Source organism: Ciconia boyciana, chromosome 1, assembly GCF_034638445.1.
Source record: "Ciconia boyciana chromosome 1, ASM3463844v1, whole genome shotgun sequence".
Classification (NCBI taxonomy): domain Eukaryota; kingdom Metazoa; phylum Chordata; class Aves; order Ciconiiformes; family Ciconiidae; genus Ciconia; species Ciconia boyciana.
Window position 1 is genome coordinate 17,535,328 of NC_132934.1, and position 23,250 is coordinate 17,558,577.

The window sequence follows — 23,250 nt, forward strand, 5'->3', positions numbered from 1 at the left end:
ATTTGGGTACAGATCAAACAAAATCTGACTTGTCATGCCATTACAAATTTTTTGGTGAAACCGCATAAAGCAGAATGCAGAAGTATTGGCAGAAAACTTCTCTCATAAAGCTTAGGTCTCTGAACTTTTCAGAGGTTGCAGCAGCTTTCACGGGTTTTTTTGTTGAAGTCCATATTGAGGCCACAGCGTTTTTAGACATATTCCGGGCTGACTGTGTTCCAAGGACTCTTCTTGATACTGTGGGCACTGGTAGGCTTTTACCACTTTTTGGAGACAGAGTCTTCCTGTAACCTAGCTTAGTTTGTGTTAGCCTTGATCAGTATGATAAAAAGATTCCATGTGAATTTTTTTTCATACCCAGCTTTTTATGAAATAAATAGTATTTTCTCTGGGTACGTCAGGTTACTTGAGCAGTAAAACCACTACTGACTGCAAGGCTAGGTGTCAGATTATTGACGTTTAATCTAAATATGCATGAGTTAAATCTGTTCAGTAACTTTCAAAGAGCTTTAATCTTTGCTAATTTGGTCATTAAGTTCATAGTTGCACACACTGAGAGGCAGAAATTTGACGGAAGATGTAAAAGACTCAATCTGAGCAAAAAGTCAGTTTTCAAATTCATACAAACTCTTTTTCCTGATGGAGCCTTACTAGCTAAGAGATTACCTCCAGAATGACAGTATTTTGTCCTGAAGGAAGTTGTGGAACAGAACTGTGTTTAATTGGATTGTCACTCTGTGAAAGTCTATTAATGATTAATTTTTCTGACAATAAGTCTATGCTAACAACTGATCCATGCACGATAATGGCTTTATTTGGCTACTGCTCCAAATACAGATCTTCATATTCCTGCTTCCAGATTTTACTTTTGTCTTTCAAGAATTACCTTGATATGCTCACTCAAAGTATTGACTATGTTCACGTGAAAGAAATCCACTGCCAAAAACTATGATATCCTGTCCAAAGATTTTATGCATAGCATGATTTCAAACATGAACATTGAACATTGAGACAGTTTTAGTGTTAAGAAAAGGAGCAGATTAGTAAAAGCCTACTTCCCTTGTCAAAGTCCTCCATGACTAGAGCTAAAATATGTCCAAGGAAAAATCAGTATTACTGTTGAAAATGAATTAATAATGTTTATGGATGTTAATAACCTTATTAATGATTTAGGATTTTTCATAAACAATGAAAAAAGGAAGGATGGAGTAAAGTAACTGTTTTCAGTGTGTTAATAAAATACTGTTGTGTAGCTCTTGGCTGGAACCTTATAAAAGAGTATTTTCAGTGTTTATTTCCAGTATTAGAAAGTCAGTGTCCTACAGTTTGTCCACAAACAACGTTATCATCTCTTGTTTATTTTTCCACATAACAGTGAAACTATTAATAAGATTTGTATTTGCTTTTTCTACAGAACCCAAATAAATTTCACAGTAGCTATTGATTTCACAGCCTCAAATGGTAAGGATAAAAATAAACATCTTGTGTATGTATGTGCTGTGGTCAGTTTTAAGTGTACATATGTGTGTGTGTATGTATCTGTATCTGTATTCTGCTTAACTTCATTGTATTATTGATTACCTGTATGCCTGGCACCACCTGGAATCAGGATTCCATTTTGTTGAGCAACAGACTAGAGGCCAATTCCTGTGCAGGAAAGCAGGGCAAATAAAACAGATAAAGATTGAAAAAGCTACATATAAAATTGAAGAAGTAGGAGCAGTTTGCAAATATCTGTGTACTTTCTGATTTTTTTTTGGTTTCTTTATTATTGCTGGGAGAAAACTGGCTAACTTAGAAGACCCCATTGAGAGGGGCAAAAGAAAGGAGTTTCAGGTGGAGTGAGGCTGAAGTGGGGTGAAGCAGAAATAAGTTTTGATCCTCCTCCAAAGCTGCTTTCAGAATGTCATAATAGTTTTGTTTCATCTTAAAAGTGTATATCATATTATAAAATGACACAAATTTACAAGTCTAATCACAGTTTCTTGCTGCCTTTTCAATGCTGAAAAAGTTTACAGTTACTACTGTTAACCTACTAAAAATGTATTCAGAACATTGCATTTTTACCTGATACAGCCACAGTTATGTATATGGGAAATAAGTTCATTTTCTTTTTGTGATCTTTTCGTTTCAATTTCTGCTTTCTTAGATTTCTATCATTTTTAAGAGAGAAAATTTTGAAGTGATTCAGTTTTAAAGAAAATCTGATCCTTGCTTCAACAGGTAACCCTTCACAGCCTACTTCACTGCACTACATGAATCCCTATCAGCTGAATGCTTATGGCATGGCACTGAAAGCAGTAGGTGAAATAATTCAGGACTATGATAGTGATAAAATGTTCCCAGCTCTAGGTTTTGGAGCTAGACTGCCTCCAGATGGAAGAGTATCACATGAATTTGCACTGGTAAGCAAATAAATGTTTATATATTGTTTGAATTTCTTTACTACAACAAAATTTTGGGAGGTAAGGTTGCAGTCTTAAGCAATTACCAGACAAGTAAGGAACAGAGAATGTGCTAATTCTTCTGTCTAAAAGGCTGTTTCAAAATTTTTCATCATAGTGAAGTTACTGAGAGAAATCCAGAGTCAAGAAGTCTCTGTAGGCCAAAAAATAGTAATAAAGAAAAGTAATCATCTTTAACCTCAGCTGTAGCAGCATGAGAAACAGATGCTTGAAAGACTTCAGATTGAAGCTAATCTATCTTAAGAAGCAAGGGAATCATGATCCAAGATAATCTTTCATTATTATTGTTATTGTTCTCTCTCATTTTCTGGGATCTCTTTATCTTTTGCAGGCTGCTAGTTTAGAAACATAGAGATAACTAAGTGGACTATAAGCTGAGGTGACAAGAACAAATCTGAGACTGGTCCATGTGCCAGTTAAATTACAAATCTAAAATCTAACATGATTTGTCAGAAAGGTTGATGTGTTATAACTGATGCTTGTGATTAGTGTGGATGTTTATCTACTTGCTTATTTTGAGTTTTTTGTTCTTCTCTGAGTAGGATAAAATTGTCAGAATTACAGAAAGTATAGGTATATCAGGTGAGTTTTAATTAGCAGCAAAGACATGGTAGAAGACTGGTGATTGTAGATGTGTATTTCTTCTGTCAGCCTGTGCTAGAAAACAATGCCACATGTCTTATCTCAAGAAAAGGTTTTCCACATGGATAGTAATTTAAAATGTGTGCAGTTGCAGATATTTGTTTGAATTCACATACTTTCTTTGGACTTTTGTGTAGCAAGTTCAAATATATTGATACATATAATCTTAAGGCTATTAAAACAGCAGACTTATTCCTGGCTACTTTCAGTTTTAAAAGTTGTTTCTAAAATGAATTAAGTTAATTCATGAGGCATTGTGGTGCTTTTACAGTGGAAAAAGCAGTCCTTTTTTCTTCCTCCATATATAAGCATATATAGGTGTCTCCCATTTAATGCTAAGCAGTGTTTTCAGCACTCTCTTTTAATGTTCTAGATCAATTCCATGAAAAATCCCCTTTGCTTTTCTAGATTCTCAGGGAGGTATACGCTACCTCAGAATGAGATACTGGCACATTAAACCAATGAGGTGTTGGCACATGAGGGAGAGTAAGGTGATTTGGAAGGTTTTGAAGCCTTACATGGATCATTTGTCTGGCCTGACATTGGTCATTAATCTGGTATTTAGCTTATATGTTTGTATTGTCATCTGTAAATAGGTATCCTCATTATAGAGTCATTATGAAGATAGGTAGTAAAATGCCTACCCAAAGAATTTACAGTCCCAGCCATTTCAGTGGGCTCCCAAAGAGTAAGTTCCTTTCTTCATCTGTGTATAACAGGTTGAAAATCAGTTTTCCAATGCAGAAATGTTGTACCAAAACAATGAAGAGTTTATAGTTTAGCTTATACTCACATAGCATATGAATGTCAGGATCTGGCTACCATTTCTTTTTTTTGCATTTTTAAAATAAGAAATCATTGAGCCAGAACTGTGCTCCTAAACATGATTCCAGTTTTACATCTGCCCTGTAATTCATACCTTAAGTCCACACAGGGAAATGCCTGTTACTGTTGCATATAAGAAAGATTGTTTAATTCCACTTAAGAAGGTATTTATGTCTAGGAACCAGTTCCAGTGATTCAGACTGCATATTACATGAGGCTGCTAGAACCTCCTTCCCTAGGCATTTAACACTCACAACCAGCCATGGCATTTACATTGGGCATTTGTAGTAAACTCTCTGAATAGATCCTAGAATGCTTAGGTTTTTGCTATTTAAAAACGTACACTGGGTAGTGTTCACTAACCTACATCATTTTTGCTTCATAATTACTTTTAGTGATTAATCATCTCTTATTTTCATTAGAATGGAAACCCTCAAAATCCATACTGCCATGGAATTGATGGTGTAATGGAGGCATATTACAGGAGTCTAAAATCTGTACAGCTTTATGGACCAACAAACTTTGCCCCTGTAATTAATCATGTAGCCAGGTAAGCATCACAACAGGTACTTTGCAGAAACTCCTTATTGTCAGTACAACTATAAAAGGCTAACAGTTACACGATGCTAAACATTGAAAAAGGTATTTACAGTTGTTTTGTTCATTCAGTCTAACATGATTAACTTGTACCTTTGAGTAGGTTTGAAGACCATGTGCTAGTATTATGCAGAATTTCATCGCTGATTAAAAATAAATACAAGTGATCCAGTTGATCCACCCTGTGTTAAAATCTTAGGAGAAATCATAATGAAAGAAAATTTTTGTGAGATCACTCTGCCATGTTCCTTTATATCCTTTGGAGCACAAAGTTTTTCCTTCACAGAAAAGACTTAAATCTATAAAAAAATTTATAAAATGCAATTTTTTTAGGCATATGTAGTTCCTCTAATCTCAAAATGTCCAAAATGTCAACAAAATTTTCCACGGCGCTCTGTGGCAACAATTCCCAGCTGGTAGTGGTACTGTTAAGGCAATTGCTTGGGGAGCCACGGTGCTGTGTTATGCAACACCTCATCTGACTTCTCAATGTAAAACACTTCTTGTGTTTGTAGAAGTTTCTTAAGAAGGATAACGTTGCCTTATTTTGTCAGACAAGATCTTGACTTACAGTATACCTCCATGTGTTAGTATAGGAAAAGTGGTATGGCTCAGATAATTTAGCTGAATAGCTACCCGAACAGATTTTATTTTTAGATACAGAGAAAGAACTAGTGTTTATGAAATAAAGCAGTAGGGATGTGTAAATCATTGTACTGTTAATGTTTTATTTATGAGCTTGCAAAATAGTTAATTGTTGTAGCAAGAAATATTTACTATCTGTTTTTGCTGTTGTTAGTTCTACAGCCCAATGAAAAATAATTTGCAAATTCTATGGTGCAAAGAATTTTCTGTGCACCCCAGCATGGCTAGATAGCTGCTTTCAGTTATTTATCATTAGGATTAGTTGTTCCATCTTCAAATCATACCATTCAAATTATGTACATGTATATTCCATTGCTTCTCTTTAGCAACTAGCTGTCTCCTTTTAATCTTTCCTTTGACAGGATCTCTCCAGTAGTTTTCAGACTGTGAGGAAGTATGCCAATCCTTACGAGAACTGCATTCCATATGTGTGGTATTCAGTGTCTGCATTAGCCATGTTAACTGGAAATCTACCCCATTGACTTTTCTGGCTCTTTCTTCTTCTTTAGAACTGGTTGTATCAGCTGAGCTGGCTGGTTCAGAATTTGGCAATTAAGCCTTCTGTTCATTGCAAAAATTGAAATTCTTGATCTAGTACCGTCAAAGCATTGGCATAAATTGCGTTCCTTTTCTCACCAGTTGTTTCTCATGAATATTTGTCAACTTTTGCAGAATTACAGAAGCCTGTCACCAGCATTTGTAGTTCTTCCACTGAATGTTTGTCTTAATATCAAGTTGTTGCAAACTTTGGGAACTCCTTCTGGTAGCAAATCACACTACATTGTAGTGGAAAAGCTAAGTATCTTCATGAGGATTTCTACTGCGTGATCATCCTTAATACAATCCATGTACCAGTCCAGTTCTCGGTAACATCATTTTCCTTCAAGGTTCACTTTCTTGGCTATCCTATTGACTCTCGTAGACATGGTACTAGAAATTATGATTTAGCCTGCAGTTACTCTTTGAACATACCTTCAGTCTCAAAAAAATTCCTTCTTCCCACATCCCTCCTACTTAAAAATATGCCTCTGATGAAACCTCTGGAAACAGTGTCAGATATTACAATCCTGTTGTGATCTCGGAACTCTTCAGAAGCTCTTTAAGCAGATAATGACTTTATTATCCTTCCCCCAGCTAGGGAGTTATCTAAACTACACCAGATTCGACCTAGTGTCTTCTGTCATCTCCCCTCCTCATATAAGATCTTTCTTGCAAAAGACTTCAGAACGTTTTATTCTGTGGAAAATTTGAAATAACCAAATGTCTGTTCCATTTCTTCAGTGTAGGTATATAGAAAGTATTAAGTGCTCAGAAAGGATAATGAATTTTTATTTTACTCTCTCATCATCCCTTGTCACTGCAGTCATCATTGAAAAGATTATAAGCATTGTGGAAAAATGAGATAAAAGAAGTCTCTGCATGGTAGTGAAAATGTATTCCACAGTAGGTCTTGCTAATCTAGATATTTAACTATCGGTCCCTACTGCCAGCATGCAAATAGATGATGTTCAACAGGTTCATTGTCTGTGTGGCTTTTCTACCCATCTGTATCGTGGGAAGGGAGAGGGAGGAATGTGGTGGCTTTCTGTGAGTTGTAGATTCCATTTCACACACATTCCTCCAAACTCTTGTCAATATTGTGGTTATAGCATCTTATTTATTGGCAGTACTCACTTGCAAATGCACTGTGTAGCCTCAGAGTTAGAATTTTCTAAGCCTATGCAATCATCATGAGCATCGTTAGAACATATCCTGTTCACTGACCCAGGCCTTTCATGTTCAGTGACCAATAAGACAGTGAGTTATTTGACAGTCATGTTCAAATATGTTCTGCCCATGTGCTTGGGCATATATTCCACAGTATTCATATGGAGACCTTATGGAGACCTTTTTTTTTTTTTTTTTTTTTTTTTTTTTTTTGTACTGCTCTCCATACTACTCATTGCTACTGTTTTTACAAGGTTCTGCTATTTGACTACTTCACAGCACCAAGAGCTTTCATGAAAGTAGGAACTATACTGGCTGCTGTCAAGTGAAGCAGCAAGTGGAGCAGCCTGCTCCACACAAAAAAGTTCTTCACTAACTGCATAAATGAACTGAAGTCTTAGTTTCTGGTATGCAGGCCATAGAGTTCAGTGGGGCTGCTATGGTCTCGCTGTCTTTCAGGACTTTCCAAATCTTCAAAAGCTGCTCATTTTCAAAGAGCAGTTGCTTCTTGGGTCCTTCGGCTGAGGTGGGACTGGAATGGCACTGGATGTGTTTTGTCTGGTACTTGTGTACAGCACAGGGAGAAGCTTGAAAGGACATCTATGGGTGGTGCAAAGAGATTAATATCTAAGCCAGGGTTGCAGGATGCATGTTCAGCCATTTTACAAATGTGCACTGTAAATTATAAATCTGCAAGCATGGTCAACAATAAGTAACCTGGTTTTGTAAGACAAAAACCAGAATTAATGAAATATTTATGCAATGTGCTGATTCCTGATAAATTTTATTTGTGCTATAAAACCAACCATTCGATATTAATGTATGCCTTTAATACCAAACTATGTTCCCCAGAGGTAATAACTGTTAAATAACTTAGACTTTCTAACGACTCATGATTCTATAAAGGACATTCTGTCCATACTCCTCTTGGTAGTAATACAGTTCCCATTTTTCACTGATTCAACACACGCAGATTATCAGTATCAATATTGTATTAGTTACATTTTTCTAATGTTCTCATTTAAAAGTAGAATGCCCATCTTAATTATAAATGTCTTTACTTTTGAAATCCACTGCATCATGTTTCTTTATTTTTATTAGTCCTTAGTACTCAAATTTTAAAAATACAGCTTCTTTTCATAGTAGTTCCTTTGTATAAAGGGGTTTTTTTACTATTATAATGTTGTTTTTTCTTCCCTTAGATATGCTGCTTCAGTAAAGGATGGCTCCCAGTATTTTGTTCTTCTCATTATTACAGATGGAGTTATTTCTGATATGGCTCAGACAAAAGAATCCATAGTGAATGTAAGTTTTGCTGAAAGTGTTGAAATTTAAAAGAGTTATGTTTCTGGGAATTAATATTTTAGACAATAAACTAAATCAGTTAATATTTCAGGCACTAAATTTGTTCCACAAATTAACCATTTTTTTTCCAAACAGCAAAAGTTTATTATGCATAAAGACAAAAAGAAAGCAAAAGTTGAATCTCAGCTTAATTAGATAGTGTTCTGTGGGAAATGATACTCTTCTCTCTAAAACTGTATGTTCATATGATTTTCCTCATCTGCTTCTTGCTTCCTCCTTCCTCATGCACACCCCACCATGCAGTTTTTCGTAGTGAACTGTTCTTTATCTTTCTACTAATTGCAGACAGCTTTGATCCCCCCCTTTTTAAAAACTGCCCCAAACTTTCTGATCCCAAATGGCAAGCATACCAGTCATCTGATTTCCTTCTAAATAGTCCCCTAGAATTTTGAAAATTCTTAATTGTTTCTCAGTTTCTGCATTATTTTCAATATTTTTCTCTTCAAAACTGCTATGCATATAAGTAATATTCTGTATTATGAACAGGTTCCATTTTGCTTTTGCCCCTGGGAAATGTCAGATGAAAGTGCAGAAACGCACAGAAACAACTTCCAGACAGGGTTTGAAAAGATCTGTACCAATAGTTTTGAACATAGCACAGTGGATCTAGTTAATAGTGAAGTCGTGGGTGAAAAACCTACATTAAAATAATTAAGCATCATGTCAAAATGAGTAGTGTAGAATTAGGTGGCATATTTTTGAAGGCCCACTTTCACTACCTCCTGTAGAGATTCAATACCATTCCACTTTGTAGGGTGCACATGAAAATATTACTGAAATGTTCTGTCTTTCACTGAAGAGCAAGATGCCATCAAGTTCAGCCAGCAGCATGTAGGCAGAGTCTGTGTGTTACTAAGGACTCTGACAGCCCACCTGGTAAGTTTTTACACCCAAAGCTATAACTGTGTTTGAAGGTGCCAGCTTACTTCCCCTCTTCTTCCAGCTTCCAACATTAAAATAGGATAAACTGACTCTCACTTTTAAAGGACATAAACAAGCTTTTAGCTTGGAAGTTCATCCTCTAGTCTAGCCTAGAAGTCTGGAACATAGCTTCTTTTAGGTGACAAAAAGGCTCTATGGAGAAAAAAGAGCAGCTCTTGATTTAACTCACCCCGCAATCTGAAGTCCATAAGTAAGAGACCAGCAAGTCCAGTTAGCTGATAGCTTTTAAGATTAAGTAATTTGCCACTAAGACATACAGAAAAACCTTGTTTCCAGTAATAGTTCATTTCCAGGAATAATAGCTGTTAGTCTGCAACTGTCTGGAAATACAGCAGGTGTGTTGTTTGCTTGGAATGAGTGAAAGTTTGGGAATATTTGCTGTCTTTTCTTTTTATGAAGATGCATTCATTTTTCTGTATACTTTGTGAAGTGTGAGCACAGTATACCATGACAGAACTAATTAAATGCTATTTAATAGTAGTTTTTTCAGTCTTAATAATATCCAAAATAATAAAAAGGGCAGTGATGTTCAATGCAACTTGATATGTATAAAACTCAGGAAAAGTATATTTCATTTTTTAACACTAATTGTGCTTCTAGGCATCTTTCTCATTACAGCATATATGTCAGACACATTCTGTTTTACCAAACTGTTTAAAGGTTATGCTGTCATTCAGGAAATGCCAAGACTTAAGTTTATATGCAAAAGTTTAACTCTTTGTCTTTATGCCATCCTTGCCACTTACTGTTTCATATACATTGTATCACATAATACTGTGTCTGTGTGAGTAGGAATCTCTTTAAAGGATGTTTTTTTTGCAATCAAGCAATAAGATTCTAGAAAACACCTGAAAAACAGAAGATGTTCTGTTCTAAAAAAATGCCTGCATGTCTCGAAAATACTCTATGTTCACTATTATTGACTTATGCAGTGCACTGTAATTCAGTTACAGTTACACTGTATTTATGGCCCTTAATCACAGAATCACAGACTGGTTGATGTTGGAAGGGACCTCTGGATGTCATCTTGTCCAACCCCCCTGCTCGAGCAGGGCCACCTAGAGCTGTTTGCCCAGGACCATGGCCAGATGGCTTTTACTGTTATCTTCAGTAGCATATTGGTATTTAACTAACAAGGGATTAATAAATTTTTTTTAGTCTGCTACAAAATTTTAGCTGGAAGATTGACTATGTAGTAACACTTTGTGACGAATTTGCATAATGTATAGCAGTGTAGAACATTAAATAGTAATTTATAGAATGGCGTATTTTCATTGTTTTAAATAGCATGTTTACAGTAATTAACTGTAAATCTTCTGCTTAAAGAAAGTTGGGTTGATATGTAGTATTATGGTAGCTGAAGAATGGGAAATGGTGATGGTGTTTCTAAAATGAGAATATCTTTTAAATGAGGGAGGAAAACACTTTTTATATTCCAAAAGAAAAATATAACAGTATGTTCTAAAACCACTTGACTTCAGACTTCAGTGAAGCAGAGTTTAATTTAGCAGAAAATGTACGTCTATGATTTTTGGCCAGTGTATACTCCTGTTTAAAATGGCTGTAGACATTTCACAGTTCATCGGAATATCTCAATAAGGAACAGTCATCAACCCTGACATTTGGTAGTTGCTTTTTTTTAGTTGTTACCCTCCTCAACAGAGGCAGTTACAGATTATTTCTGTAAACTAGCAGGTATCTGGTGCTACTATCAGGGCAGGAGAATCCAGCATTTATGATACTGTCTTCATGATTTTAAAAGTTTTACAGAGAGTTTATTCAGGGAAAGCCAGATATCATCTTTGCCTTATTTCATTGAATGAAAAAGATTAAGTAAAATTAAAAATCTTACCATAAGCCAGTTCGATATCTTGTTTACTTTGTGGCATGGATGACTGACGAATAAAATTTCATTAATTGAAGAAATATAAGATAGATATTGCTCAAACAGGTGATTTATTCTCTTGAGAAAAATTGGCATAAGATCTATGTAAAAAATAGTGTCATATAGTTCCAAGCAGCTGTGTTCCAAGCAGCTATGTAATATCAAGAAACAGCAAAGTACATTTAAATAAATGTCAAACTATCATTAGGTACATATTTGCAATTATTGTCGGTTTACAAAAGTTTCTAAGATAAATTTGTCATCTTAGTTGTCATATTAGTATTAAATCCTAACATAGTTTGTTGTGTTTAATTAAGATCCTGTATGATTCAAAGACTTTATAAGGAAAAAATAAATTAAAATAATCATCTGCCTTTCTATCTTCATCTAAGATGTTTTGTACCACTTAAGCAGACAGTTTACACTACTCAACTTTTTAGGTGGGAAAAAAAATTGTTCTTTATAACATAACTTCTGCATGATTTTTAATCAGATTGTCTTCAGATCTCACATATTATTGGCAGAGGTTGTGTAATGTGTTAATACTCTTTTTCTTCTTCTTTTGAAGGCTTCAAAGCTTCCAATGTCAATAATTATAGTGGGCGTAGGACCAGCAGAGTTTGATGGTAAGTGTTGTAGTGTTTTTCCTAGAACTTTTTATATTTGTTTACATTTTAGTAATATGTGGCTTTTCAAACAAATATTGTTCTTTAAAAGAGCATAATATGGAACAAGCAGTAAGCACTGTTGACATTTCCAGCTGGATTGATTGATAACTCAGTATGATTACAAGCTACCATGTGGAGCTGTGTAGCCCCTCAGGCTCTCTGTTCCAGTCACAGAACCATATGGGGACTCAGCATTTACAGAGCTCCAGAAGATGAGTGGGAAAAAAAAACCCACAGTAAAGTAAGTATACTCAAGTAATGTTGAATTTCTTCAACACGGATATTTAGCTGCCTTGTGAAGTGTCAGTTGACAGGAAATATTGATCATCTGTTCTTACTGCATCAATACAATCCTGAGAAAAATAAATACATTTGAGGAGGTGATCTGGGTTAAACTGGGTTTCACTGGAGATAACAGGAGTGAGCCTTACTGTGTAGCAGCATTGAGAGAATATTACAGCAGGAGGGAAATTACCAGGATTATTTACATATTCTTTCATGTGATGTTCCGGAACACTATTCTCTATTGCAATAATTAAGCTGCTTCCATTATTTGGACTAATTTATTAAATGCCATCGTGTATATCACTGCACTATGAAGTGTACACATTCCCTGTATATCTGTTCCTCAAAGTCCTACATCCTTTCTTTTTAATTCTAGTACTTCTGGTTAGACAGTATGCCTTCTTTTGTACAAGAAATATACTTAGTACTACTACAGATGTATAATGTAAACAGGCACTAATGACTGTACATGTTAATTCTTGTACAAATATTCTAAGAGTATGAAAACAAGAGGAAAAAATAACACACAAAAAAATTTATTGGGTGTTGACTTTCTTATGCTTTTTGGCAAGTGGTATATTAGTGATAATTTTAAGTATCTTATTCCTTGAAGAGATTGTCCAGGTGGATGCTTACACTTCAGATGATTGTATGCCACAGGCAACGAGAAAAAGCAGTTTATCTTCATAAACGCATATGAGAGAAATTTGCAAACTTCATTTTTACCCCTGAGAATTCCAACTTTACTCGTATGTTACTTACTTTTCTCTCAACCCTCCTTTGCCTTTTTCCTTTCTCCCTGTTTGGGATTCCAGTCCTTGGGCTTGCCCAGGCTCCCCTTAACTCAGTCAGGACATGTAGATTCTGTCTTCTTTTTAATTCTGGAGCTTGTCTTTGCAGAGTTCTTGGGGTATCATCCCTAATGCTTTTCTTAAGGCAGGATTCTGTTTGTACTGCAGGATACAATTTCCATCTTTGGACCCACACTCCTTGAGTATACTGCCTCAGTGAAATTCACCTATTAGATGTGTGCCAAATCTAATCTAGTCCTCAATGCCCAAGAGGGCAGAGAAATGACTTTTCCATCTGCGGAAATTCCTTCTGGAAAAGACAACAGACTCCATGTCTGATGTGGACACTGAAGAAGCGTGTGTGTAGGAGGGTGTATGTTCCAGGCACACTGTCTTACGATTCAAATGCCAGTCAAGCCTCAGTTCTGCTGTAGTGAGACTAAGCTACTTCTCTCGAGATATCACTGCCCCCTAGATCTCCCAGCCCCTGGGGGCTACCAGTTAAAGGGGGTTCTTAAAAGTCTGGAGCTTAGATAGATGGCACATGCATTTGGCAGAGCTTTACTTAAGGATGTGAGGATGACTATAACAGGTCAGATCAGGGGTCCGTTTTGCCCAGTATTCTGTATCTGATATGGCCATGGGTGGTTATCTAGAGAACGTTAAGAGCAGAATAAGCAAATATGATACTTCCCTGAATACTGTTTTTAGATTTGAATTTCCTGAGCAGGATGTGCTATATGTCTGTTCTGGAAATTTTCAGTGGATCTCTCCTTCAAATACTTGTTCAGTCTCCTGGTTTGAACACATGTACATTTTTTGCATCAACAGCATCATCTGGCAATGTGCTCTACAGACCTACTAATTTTTAATTTGAACAAACATGCTTTTTTTTTGGCTTGAACTTGGCTCCTGGTGGTGTCATTTATGCCTTCTAGTTCTTGCATTGGAAGAACTAGGTTTTGAAATACTGGTTTCAGTGAACTCAGCCCAGTTTGTAAACCCCTGAGAAGCTCAGTGATGCAGGGTTTTGATTTTCATAGCGTATACTGAAAGAAGGATTGTAGGATTGCAGATCCAACGCCTGAGCAATAATCTGTGATCCCAAGTCCATCCATTTCAACACTGACCAGGTAGCAGGTATGCCTTTCTACCTAGAATGGCTTCTGGGTATCTGGCCACTTTTAGAGTTTTCCTGGATCCTGCTCAGAAAGATACAAGAGTTATCCAATACATTTAAGAATTTTTTTTAAGAACTCCTCATTCCTATGCATTAACAGTCATTACTTTTCCGGTATGATTGTGAGTTATTACCTCTTTGTGCTGTATCCTATGATATCTTCTGTATGAATAATTGCTGAAGATGAATTCTTCTCCACCTATGAAAGTGTAAATATAGCCTTACCAAAACAGATACACTTGCTGGTTTGAGAGCTGGAAGGATAAGGACCCTATTATGATCTGGTTTGTTCTGAAGATAAGGCAAAATATATGTATTGTCAGCATGAAAAAGTGCAAAATAACTGCAAAGCATGATGTATTTTATGGTGGAAATGGTCTTAAAGAGTTACCTAAATAACAGTTGTTGGTTTTGTTGCCCTAAAGTGTAAATTGACTAAAGTTTTTCTCAGTAATATTGTTTTTGTTGTGTAGCTGAACTCATAGATGAATTCATTTTATTTCTTTTTTTTTTAAGCTATGGAAGAACTGGATGGTGATATAGTGAGGATTTCTTCAAGAGGAAAGTTTGCAGAAAGAGACATTGTGCAGGTGGGAGAGAAAATTTACTCTAATAGTTAGATTTTACTGATCCAGTTTGTTTTGAATTCATGTTTCTATCTATATTCCTGCCTTTCATTTTACCTTAGCATGGACATACTTTATCTTGGAGTGTTCATAACAAGCTCAGAAACTCTCCGTGATACCTATAAGCCTTTATATAACACATAGTAGTGGATCTGCATTCATTAGGAAATGACTCCTAACTAGCAGCACACTGATATAAAGTCTTAGGGTTATACAGCCATAGGAGAAGAGTTAGTTGCCTCTGTACTGCAATCTTACTAAGAATCCAACTGCAACTTTTGTGGAAGTTGGCAATACCTAGACTTCTAACCAGTGCATTTGAGATGCCTAGGGTGTCTTTCCCTACCTCAAACTGCCAGTCCAGAAGACCATGAGTGTCTCCCAGTTGCTATGTTGCATCCGCCACGTAGGACCATGCAGATGTCTCATGTTTTAAGGTATCTCAGATGATAGCTGGAACAGGTTGCCCAGAGAGGTTATTGATGCCCCATCCCTGGAAACATTCAAGGTCAGGTTGGACAGGGCTCTGAGCAACCTGATCTAGTTGAAGATGTCCCTGCTCATTGCAGGGGGGATTGGACTAGATGACCTTTAAAGGCCCCTTCCAACCCAAACTATTCTATGATTCTATGACCTGTGTTTATGTTTAGGACTGAACCCAGCCCTAAGAGTGCTACTCTCATTTGTATTCCATAGATGCCTGCATTTCTCTGTCAAAGTCCTCTTGTTCTGTTCCTGCTCTCTACAGTCGTTCAGTCAGCCCAGTAGTTGTCATTCAAACCTATGCAACCACTGGCAGGGTGGTATAGCAGTTTTGCATGCAGATACACGCCCATTATAATCCCCCTTCCCCTCAGAGCTGCAGATTAGAACTCCACAGGTTGTCCAAACTATGTACTTCATCCATGCTCCAGGCACCCCATCTTGCCTCCTGATTACCTACCCTCCTGGACAGACATTATTTCATAATTATTTTCTTGATCAAATAAAATTAACTAGCTATGCATTTTTTATTTTCATGGGATACTAAAGTGGAACCAAAGAGAAAGACATTTGATGGCTCAACACACTAATCCCTGCTTGCTAAAGTAAAGTATTAAAGAAGTTGACATTTGAAAAGCAGCAAACTACTGAAAAATTGGATCAACCTGATGACTGTAGAAAGAATTATATCTGTCTAAAACTAAATCTTTTATGGAAGGCATATTTTCCTGGAAGTGTCTGAATACATTTATGAAATAGAATATTCCAGTTGGAAGGGACCTACAACGGACATCTAGTCCAACTGCCTGACCACTTCAGGGCTGACCAAAAGTTAAAGCATGTTATTAAGGGCATTGTCCAAATGCTTCTTAAACACTGGCAGGCATTCTTATGTTCAAACTTTACCTTAGATCTGGCATTTCTTTTTCTCCTTTTATTCCTCCTATTTGTCAAAATTTACAGTCTTCACTTATTTTTCCTCTTGCTTATTTTCACTTATTTTTTTCCAAGCTAGGTTGGATTTTTATATTATTGTTGGTTAGTAGAATATATATATATATAGAATAACTGAGCTATATGAATAGCTCATATTGCAGGTGATAATGTTTTAATAATAATTAAGGTCAGATTGCAGCTGATGAACTTTGGAATGTGTATATTTGTTTTCATTTATATATACAGGAACTGAAACTTTTTAAAATGTTTAATGTTACAAATACTGGTATGTGAATGTTTAAGGATTTGATAACTGCTGGTGGATACAATATCTCAATCCAAGGAAGTGTTCAAAACATGTATATGACACCGGATTTTATAGTTCTTTTTGTTTAGAATACAAAATAAACAAGTCTACATAAATATATGGAAATTAAAATGATCAGATCTTTTTTTTCCAGTCTTAAAGCTTCTCAGTGCAATAAATACTACATTAAAATTCCCTCTCTATTTTTTTCCTAAATGAGGATCAGAAATGAGAGTAAGACAACAGCAGTTAAATTACCCGCGTAATCTGTATGCATATACATTAAAGAAAGTAATAGAGTCCTGAATTACTTTTTCTAGTAGTTGAAAAAAAGACTTTTTTCATTTCTGCAACATACAGAGAAAGCAACTGATGGGTGAGTGCCATATCAAAACCCTTAGAAGAGTAAGACATGCTGGCTGCTTTAGTCAGTGTTGTCAAAAAGGTAATTATAAAAGTAGGGATGAGGAGAAGCTGGACAGCTGAACAGGAGGCAAGAAATAATGTTTCCTATTTTGTCAAAGCCTTTATAATGTTCCTTGGTAGTCCATATTGGGCTAGAGAGGGGCTGTCTGTAATCTTATGCTATATATGTCAGTGCTGTTCAACAGAGCAATATGTGGAGATCTGCCTCCAGAGCTGGAAGTGTTTCTGGACCCCAGATTAGTATTTCTGCAAAGCCCTGTGCCACGTCAGATTTTTTAAAGCTAATTCAGATATCTCTGGCATGCATTGAGCTTATGTTTAAATGCATTTAAATATACGCAACATAATTATACATAATTTCTCCAAACAACAGCAGCTCTAAAAGCTGCTGGTTTTACATGCAAAGAGCATAAATGTATAGAGTCCTTCAAATGTTACAAACAAGATTTGTGGAAATGCTTTGCATCAGAAATATTCTAATTTCTGCTGAGAAATAAAGAACAATATGCAATGAATATCCGTTTCTATTTCTTTAGAATTCATTGCGTATCAGAAACGTAATAAAACATTTATTTACTATTAACATATTTCAGTCAGAACTTTGCCTCAAGCCATATTGAATTACCTGAAGGCAGTATTATTTTGTGCTCTCTTTCTGTCTAAATACTAACAAATACATTATAGACTAGCTAAATAAATAAAAAGGGATAATGTCAAACCCTTTAGGTTTGGTATGACCTTTATTTTATATCTGGCAGGATAAAACTGATTTGCTTGTATAAAATTAACTACTGAAATATTAAAAGTTTATCTTTTTTGTGTATTAGGTTTGTGTATTAGCTAGTGAAATTAATTTTAACAGTCAGTATTGTGAAATATTTTAATTAAATTAGTAAAGGAAAAATTTGCCTGCTAACAGTGAGTAACTGTATCTATTATATTTACTACTGACTGCAATTCACGTAAAGACATGACCTTCATTATTCCCTCCTCACTAGTATACATGTGTATTGTAGGGACTCTGTGTTACATGTGTACCAATTCTTCCTCAGTTTATTTCATTTCTTGCTCCTTTGTTATGCTTTTTCTATTTAAGAAGTTTTAGGAAAATACTTACTCGTAGTAATGTACCTATTGTTCCTCTTGAAAATTTTTTATATTAGCCTTTTAAATTAAATTCTCAAACTATAGAAAAAGCACTTTACATTCCATCAGGTTCCTTTTGGTTTCTCTTACATCTTTCATTCTATTCCTCTGCCACGTCTACTTCTTCTACATGTTAGCTCTAGGCCTTGCTGTCATTGTCAGCTGTCCTTGTATATCCGTATGTATGCTCACCTGTCCATAGTTCCTCCAGCTCCTCCAGTGTCCATAGTTCCTCCAGCTCCTCCATACCATAAGGAGAGGGGAAGAAAAACTAATTCAGGCCATCTATATTGTATAATTGCATTTCAATAATTACACTGTTGAAATAGCCTCCCTTTGCTGCAGAACAGTGGTCTGAGTTTTCATGTCTGCAGACTAATGGGTAAGGTGATCTCTTGGGATGGGACACATTTTGTTCTTTAACTCAGACTGCATGTGGTTTTTACATAGGACTGACATTGCATTAGAAAATGAATAACCACATGAGGGGGAAATGAACACCAAGCTTATCCCTTTCCAGCTGAATGTGTAAGCCAGCAGGCTACAGAGATGCTTGTTTTGTTTTGTTGTTCTAACTTCATGCTTCTGGGGACAGTCAGATGTATTCTTACAGAAAAGTTGATGGATTTAAGAAGGAAGAACCACTTGAAACAGGACAATGCTGAGCTGGCTTCTGAAAACTGCTAGAGCTTTTGTTATGAAATGGAGGAGTCAGTACTAGTAAATGTCACAGTATGTGCTTGTCTCTTGTATTGAAGAGTTACTGAATAAACACAGAAATAGTTAAGACAGCTAATTATGGAACTGCAGATACCTTGCTTCCTGGGCTTAATACCCTAAAATCAGGTTCCTTTTTGCCTGTTGTTCTCCTGCCCTTATGCCTGATACATTCTTGGACACAACACAGTGAAGAGGTAAAGGATGCTCCAATCTGGAGTAAAGGCTACTCTCCTTGAATAGTCTTGCTGACGACTCTGGTAGTCTTGTTGACTATGGCAGCCTGTGCTAGCTGGCTCTGCTTGAGCGGCAAGGTTGGACTAAAGGATCTCTAGAGGTCACTTCTAGCTTCAACAGTTCTGTGACTGTCATCATCATCTAAGAAACTGCGGATCTACTGCTTCCTGGGGAAATGCCCTAATCAGTAGCTGTTCATGCTTAATTGGGTGACAGGTTTCAGTTAAATTCAACATAGTTCAAATACCTAGGCTTGAAGCCTTTTTCTGGCAATCTGAGATCCTTTTCAGGAGACTTATGCAAAGAGTCATCTCTTACTTGAATTCTAAACACCTTTTAGTAGGAGATTGATGCCTAGATAGGTTTCGTAAGTCCAGGGTGAGAAGTGCTTTCCAAAGTTGTTGTAAAAATTATTTAATTAAGTTCAAGTTCTTTATTGTTGAAATGTTGTCTTTGGTTTGGGTTGGGGTTTTTTGTTGTTTTTTTTTTCCCCCAAGAGTTTTTTTTATTTGTTTAATATATTTGACAGATTTCTTTTGTTTATTTCTGTCTTTTCTGGAAAACTCTCAGGATCTCACAAATACAGTGTAGGCTAAACTCTCACTGTAATTCAGTGTTCCCCTAAATCTTGAAAACTTCAATGCTTTTTAGAGAAATGGAATTTAATCTGTAGCCTTGGTTGCTGTGCATCCAAGAAAGCAAACTTTGTCTGGTTGGTATAATGGGCAACCATTATACCAACTCAGATTTTAGAGTTCAGCCAGGAGATGAGAGATCTGTGGGTGTGACTTCTCAATCAGTTCTAGTTTTATTGTGGAGTACAACAGTTAACAGTAAAATCTTCCTTGTTTTGTGAGGGGAGGAAAAGGCACCATTAGGCTTTGAATTCCAGCATAGCATAGCCTAGCATATCAGTACCAGAAGTAGCTTTGGACATTGAACCCCAATTTTGAAAAGTCACGCAGCTGTTGCCCTGAGATAGGCTCCAAAATCTGAGCAAGAAGCAGAATTTCAAATCAGCCTTCCCTTTGGCATAACCTATTAGCTACCTTAACCCACTACATCTCTGCGTGCTGTCCGTTGTGAATAAAAATCAAGGAGCCTAGATTGTTTCTTTTTTTCTATACCAGTAGCACAAGCGTCTCATTAATGATTATGAAATCCAAGCCAGAGCTGGGTAGCTAACTTTTTAGGTGTTGCAGATCTGGGTATCTGTTGTGGTTTAACCCCAGTCAGCAACTAAGCACCACACAGCCGCTTGCTCACACTCACCCCCGATGGGATGGGGGAGAGAATCTGGAAAAAATAATAAAACCCGTCGATGAGATAAAGAAAGTTTAATAGGACAGCAGAGGAAGACAAAATAACAGTAATACTAATAATGATAAAAGAATATACAAAACAAGTGATGCACAATGCAACCGCTCACCACCCGCCAACCGATGCCCAGCCCGTCCCCAAGCAGCGATCGCTGCCCCCCGGCCAACTCCCCCCAGTTTCTATACTGAGCATGACGCCATATGGTATGGAATAGCCCTTGGGCCAGTTTGGCTGTGCCCCCTCCCAGCTTCTTGTGTGCCCGGCAGAGCATGGGAAGCTGAAAAGTCCTTGACTAGTGTAAGCACTGCTTAGCAACAACTAAACCATCAGTGTGTTATCAACATTATTCTCATACTAAACCCAAAACACAGCACTATACCAGCTACTAGGAAGAAAATGAACTCTATTCCAGCCAAAACCAGGGATAGTTCTACTAGGTATAACGCAAAATGGTCAAGAATATAAAGTAATCCTTTCTGTTTTGTTCACTTTAGATGGCAAAAATTCTATTCGCAAACTGCCAGAGCAGAGGCAGTCTGGTAGGAGAGCCCCACGAGCAGAAAATGTAAGCTAAGAATAGCTTTCCGAGACACAATTACCTTCTGGTATGAAAAGGGTTGAGAGATAACCCAAATATATCAATGAAACATGTAATTAGCAATCTGAGCTAGCCATGGCTTATGTGAAGAACTTCGCCCAAGCGAAAGCATGACATTGTTTCTACTAGAAGACGGATTTTTAAAAATTGAGATACAACGTGTATATATAAAATATGTAATATGAAATACAAAATATGTATATGTATATGTACAATGCGTAAGGTAGCATATTCATGTACTGTAACTCCCTAAATAAAACTTTCTTATTTTTATGTTGTAAGATGTATTCTATGTCTGCATAATGACCTGCGTGAACATCTCTTTTGTTTTGTAGTTTGTGCCATTCCGAGATTACATTGACAGAAGTGGAAACCACGTGTTAAGCATGGCAAGACTTGCTAAAGATGTTTTAGCTGAGATCCCAGAGCAGTTTCTGTCCTACATGAGAGTCAGAGGAATAAAGCCATCACCTGCACCACCACCCTATACACCCCCGATTCATGTGTTGCAGACTCAGATATGACTGCTCCAAAGTGCTTAGCATTTATCACAAGTCAAGAGTCTCTGGATGCAGCAGTAGCTTCTGATAAATTTTTGGAGCTAGAAAAATTCTCTTTGAGTACCAAAATTCTCCTATGGTTGCATGAGCAACTGGAAAGCTTTTAAATGCTAGGAGCAAAATGTTGATGTTCTCTCTGAGTCTTTTTTTTTTTTTTTTTTTTTTTGACAGAAAGCCCTACTTTTTTGATGTATTTATTGGAGGGGAAAGCACAAGTCAGGATTTCAACTCAGAAGATATTGTCCTCTCTGAATACTGTGTGTGTATATAAATGTATAGGAATGCTATTACTCTGTATCAATGTTTACATGTTACTATTTTTAAATTTCAGTACTTTTATAACTATTCTTAAGAATAAAAGTTTGGAATATTGACTCATATGTCTTCTAGCTTGCAATAGTTTGTCACAAGATAACAAGAGAAGCAATATCTCTTTGAATGTTTGTCCAGACAAATACAAATGAAAGCTAAGAAAAGGACAAATATCTGTGTTTTCCAATACCAGAATTGCTTCAATCAGTGCTCAGTAATCCATTCATCTCACAGTTTGAGAATAAACTCCTAAAATGTGAATAACGTAATTGCATATGACTTATCACTAACTCCAAACTTTGAGGGGGAGGTATGTGTATTTTTTCAGAGATTCTCCAATTTCTAAGTTTATCTAAGTTTACAGTTTTTTAAACTAGTTACTGAAGCAAATTAGAAGAGTTACTTGCTATAAGTAATTAAAGAAAATTACCTCAAATCAGAACTATCAGAGTATTATAGTTGACTCACTGAGCTCATTAAATCTTATCATGCATTCCTTAAAGCACTGGAAATTTTGCATCAGAAAAGTCTTTTGGAGTGATTGCAGCAGATGTTTTATAATGGACCGTTTTAAACTTAATTTAAAATTTTAACTTTTTTTGTCTAGATTGCCCATTCAAAGGGATGCTGGCTCTTAATATTTGGGTTTAATATTGTCATTTAATCACGTTTCCATTCAGGGTGCATGAATGATAATGTTAATTAACTGGTTTAAAAATTGCACAACCATGTTTCTTTGTGCACAATTTTGTGTACGGAACTACCCAAAAATTTTATTATATGCCTGTTCATATATAATGATAAAATGGTTTTGCATGTACAGTTTTTACAAAATACACAGTTTTGTGAGTTTGTGTCAGATACATTTTATTTGGAACTAATGGCCTTAAATTTCACAAAACTCCTGAAATGATTGTGAATTGCCTTCAAATACTGTTAAAACTGAACATTTTAATTTTTTTGTGTCACAGTTGTAACTGTCTTGTAATGTAACTTTTTTTCTTTGCATATAACCTGTTTACTACTTCTGTTTCTTACTACTGTATGTTGTAATGTACAGTATAAAACTAAGGTGCGTTTTTTAAGCATGAGAAGTATTTTGCCAGAAAGCATATCTTCAATGTTAATGGCATATAACTCTGTAAATGCAGAATCTTCCATTTTTAAATATATTTAACTTCCTTTAACTATCTCATGTGGGAAATTACTTTTTCCAGATAATTATTCTGTTAGTAAAAAAAAAAAAAAAAAAAAGATTTTTTTGGTAAAAATAAATCTTGTTTTATTTTTATTTCAAAACAGTTTTTACATAAATATGGACTTTAATTTTCTCACCAAAATATGTATTTCTTAGTGGATTGATGTTGCATGAATGAAATTTGATACCTGGCAACTACAAATTTTGATGAAAGTGCATCATAAAGAATAAGTTTAAATCTATTGAATGGTGGTGGTGTTCTTCCCTCTTCTGCATTTATTTTTCGTACTTACAGTGTTGGCACTGTAGAAATAACTGAAATAATATTATATTTCTGTTGTTTCATTTGGTTAGACAAATCTTTATGCTGACATTTGTATTGGTTCC

The 23,250-nt window shown here is 36.0% G+C and overlaps 1 protein-coding gene across 2 annotated transcripts in view; it reads left to right on the plus strand.

The window, feature by feature from the left end:
- The window catches only part of CPNE8 (copine 8), a 112,784-nt gene extending 89,906 nt beyond the window's left edge, over positions 1-22,878 (plus strand). Inside the window, exons 14-21 of one of the 2 annotated variants that reach the window (XM_072860038.1) lie at positions 1,415-1,461; positions 2,224-2,405; positions 4,355-4,482; positions 8,084-8,186; positions 11,642-11,699; positions 14,514-14,587; positions 20,690-20,760; positions 21,129-21,316. In XM_072860038.1, coding sequence (XP_072716139.1) covers positions 1,415-1,461; positions 2,224-2,405; positions 4,355-4,482; positions 8,084-8,186; positions 11,642-11,699; positions 14,514-14,587; positions 20,690-20,760; positions 21,129-21,177 — 712 coding nt within the window. In that variant the 3' untranslated portion in view covers positions 21,178-21,316. Of the gene's footprint in view, positions 1-1,414; positions 1,462-2,223; positions 2,406-4,354; positions 4,483-8,083; positions 8,187-11,641; positions 11,700-14,513; positions 14,588-20,689; positions 20,761-21,128 lie in introns of both variants that reach the window. The other variant, XM_072860029.1, reaches the window with a different exon arrangement.
- The last annotated feature ends 372 nt before the right edge of the window (positions 22,879-23,250 follow it).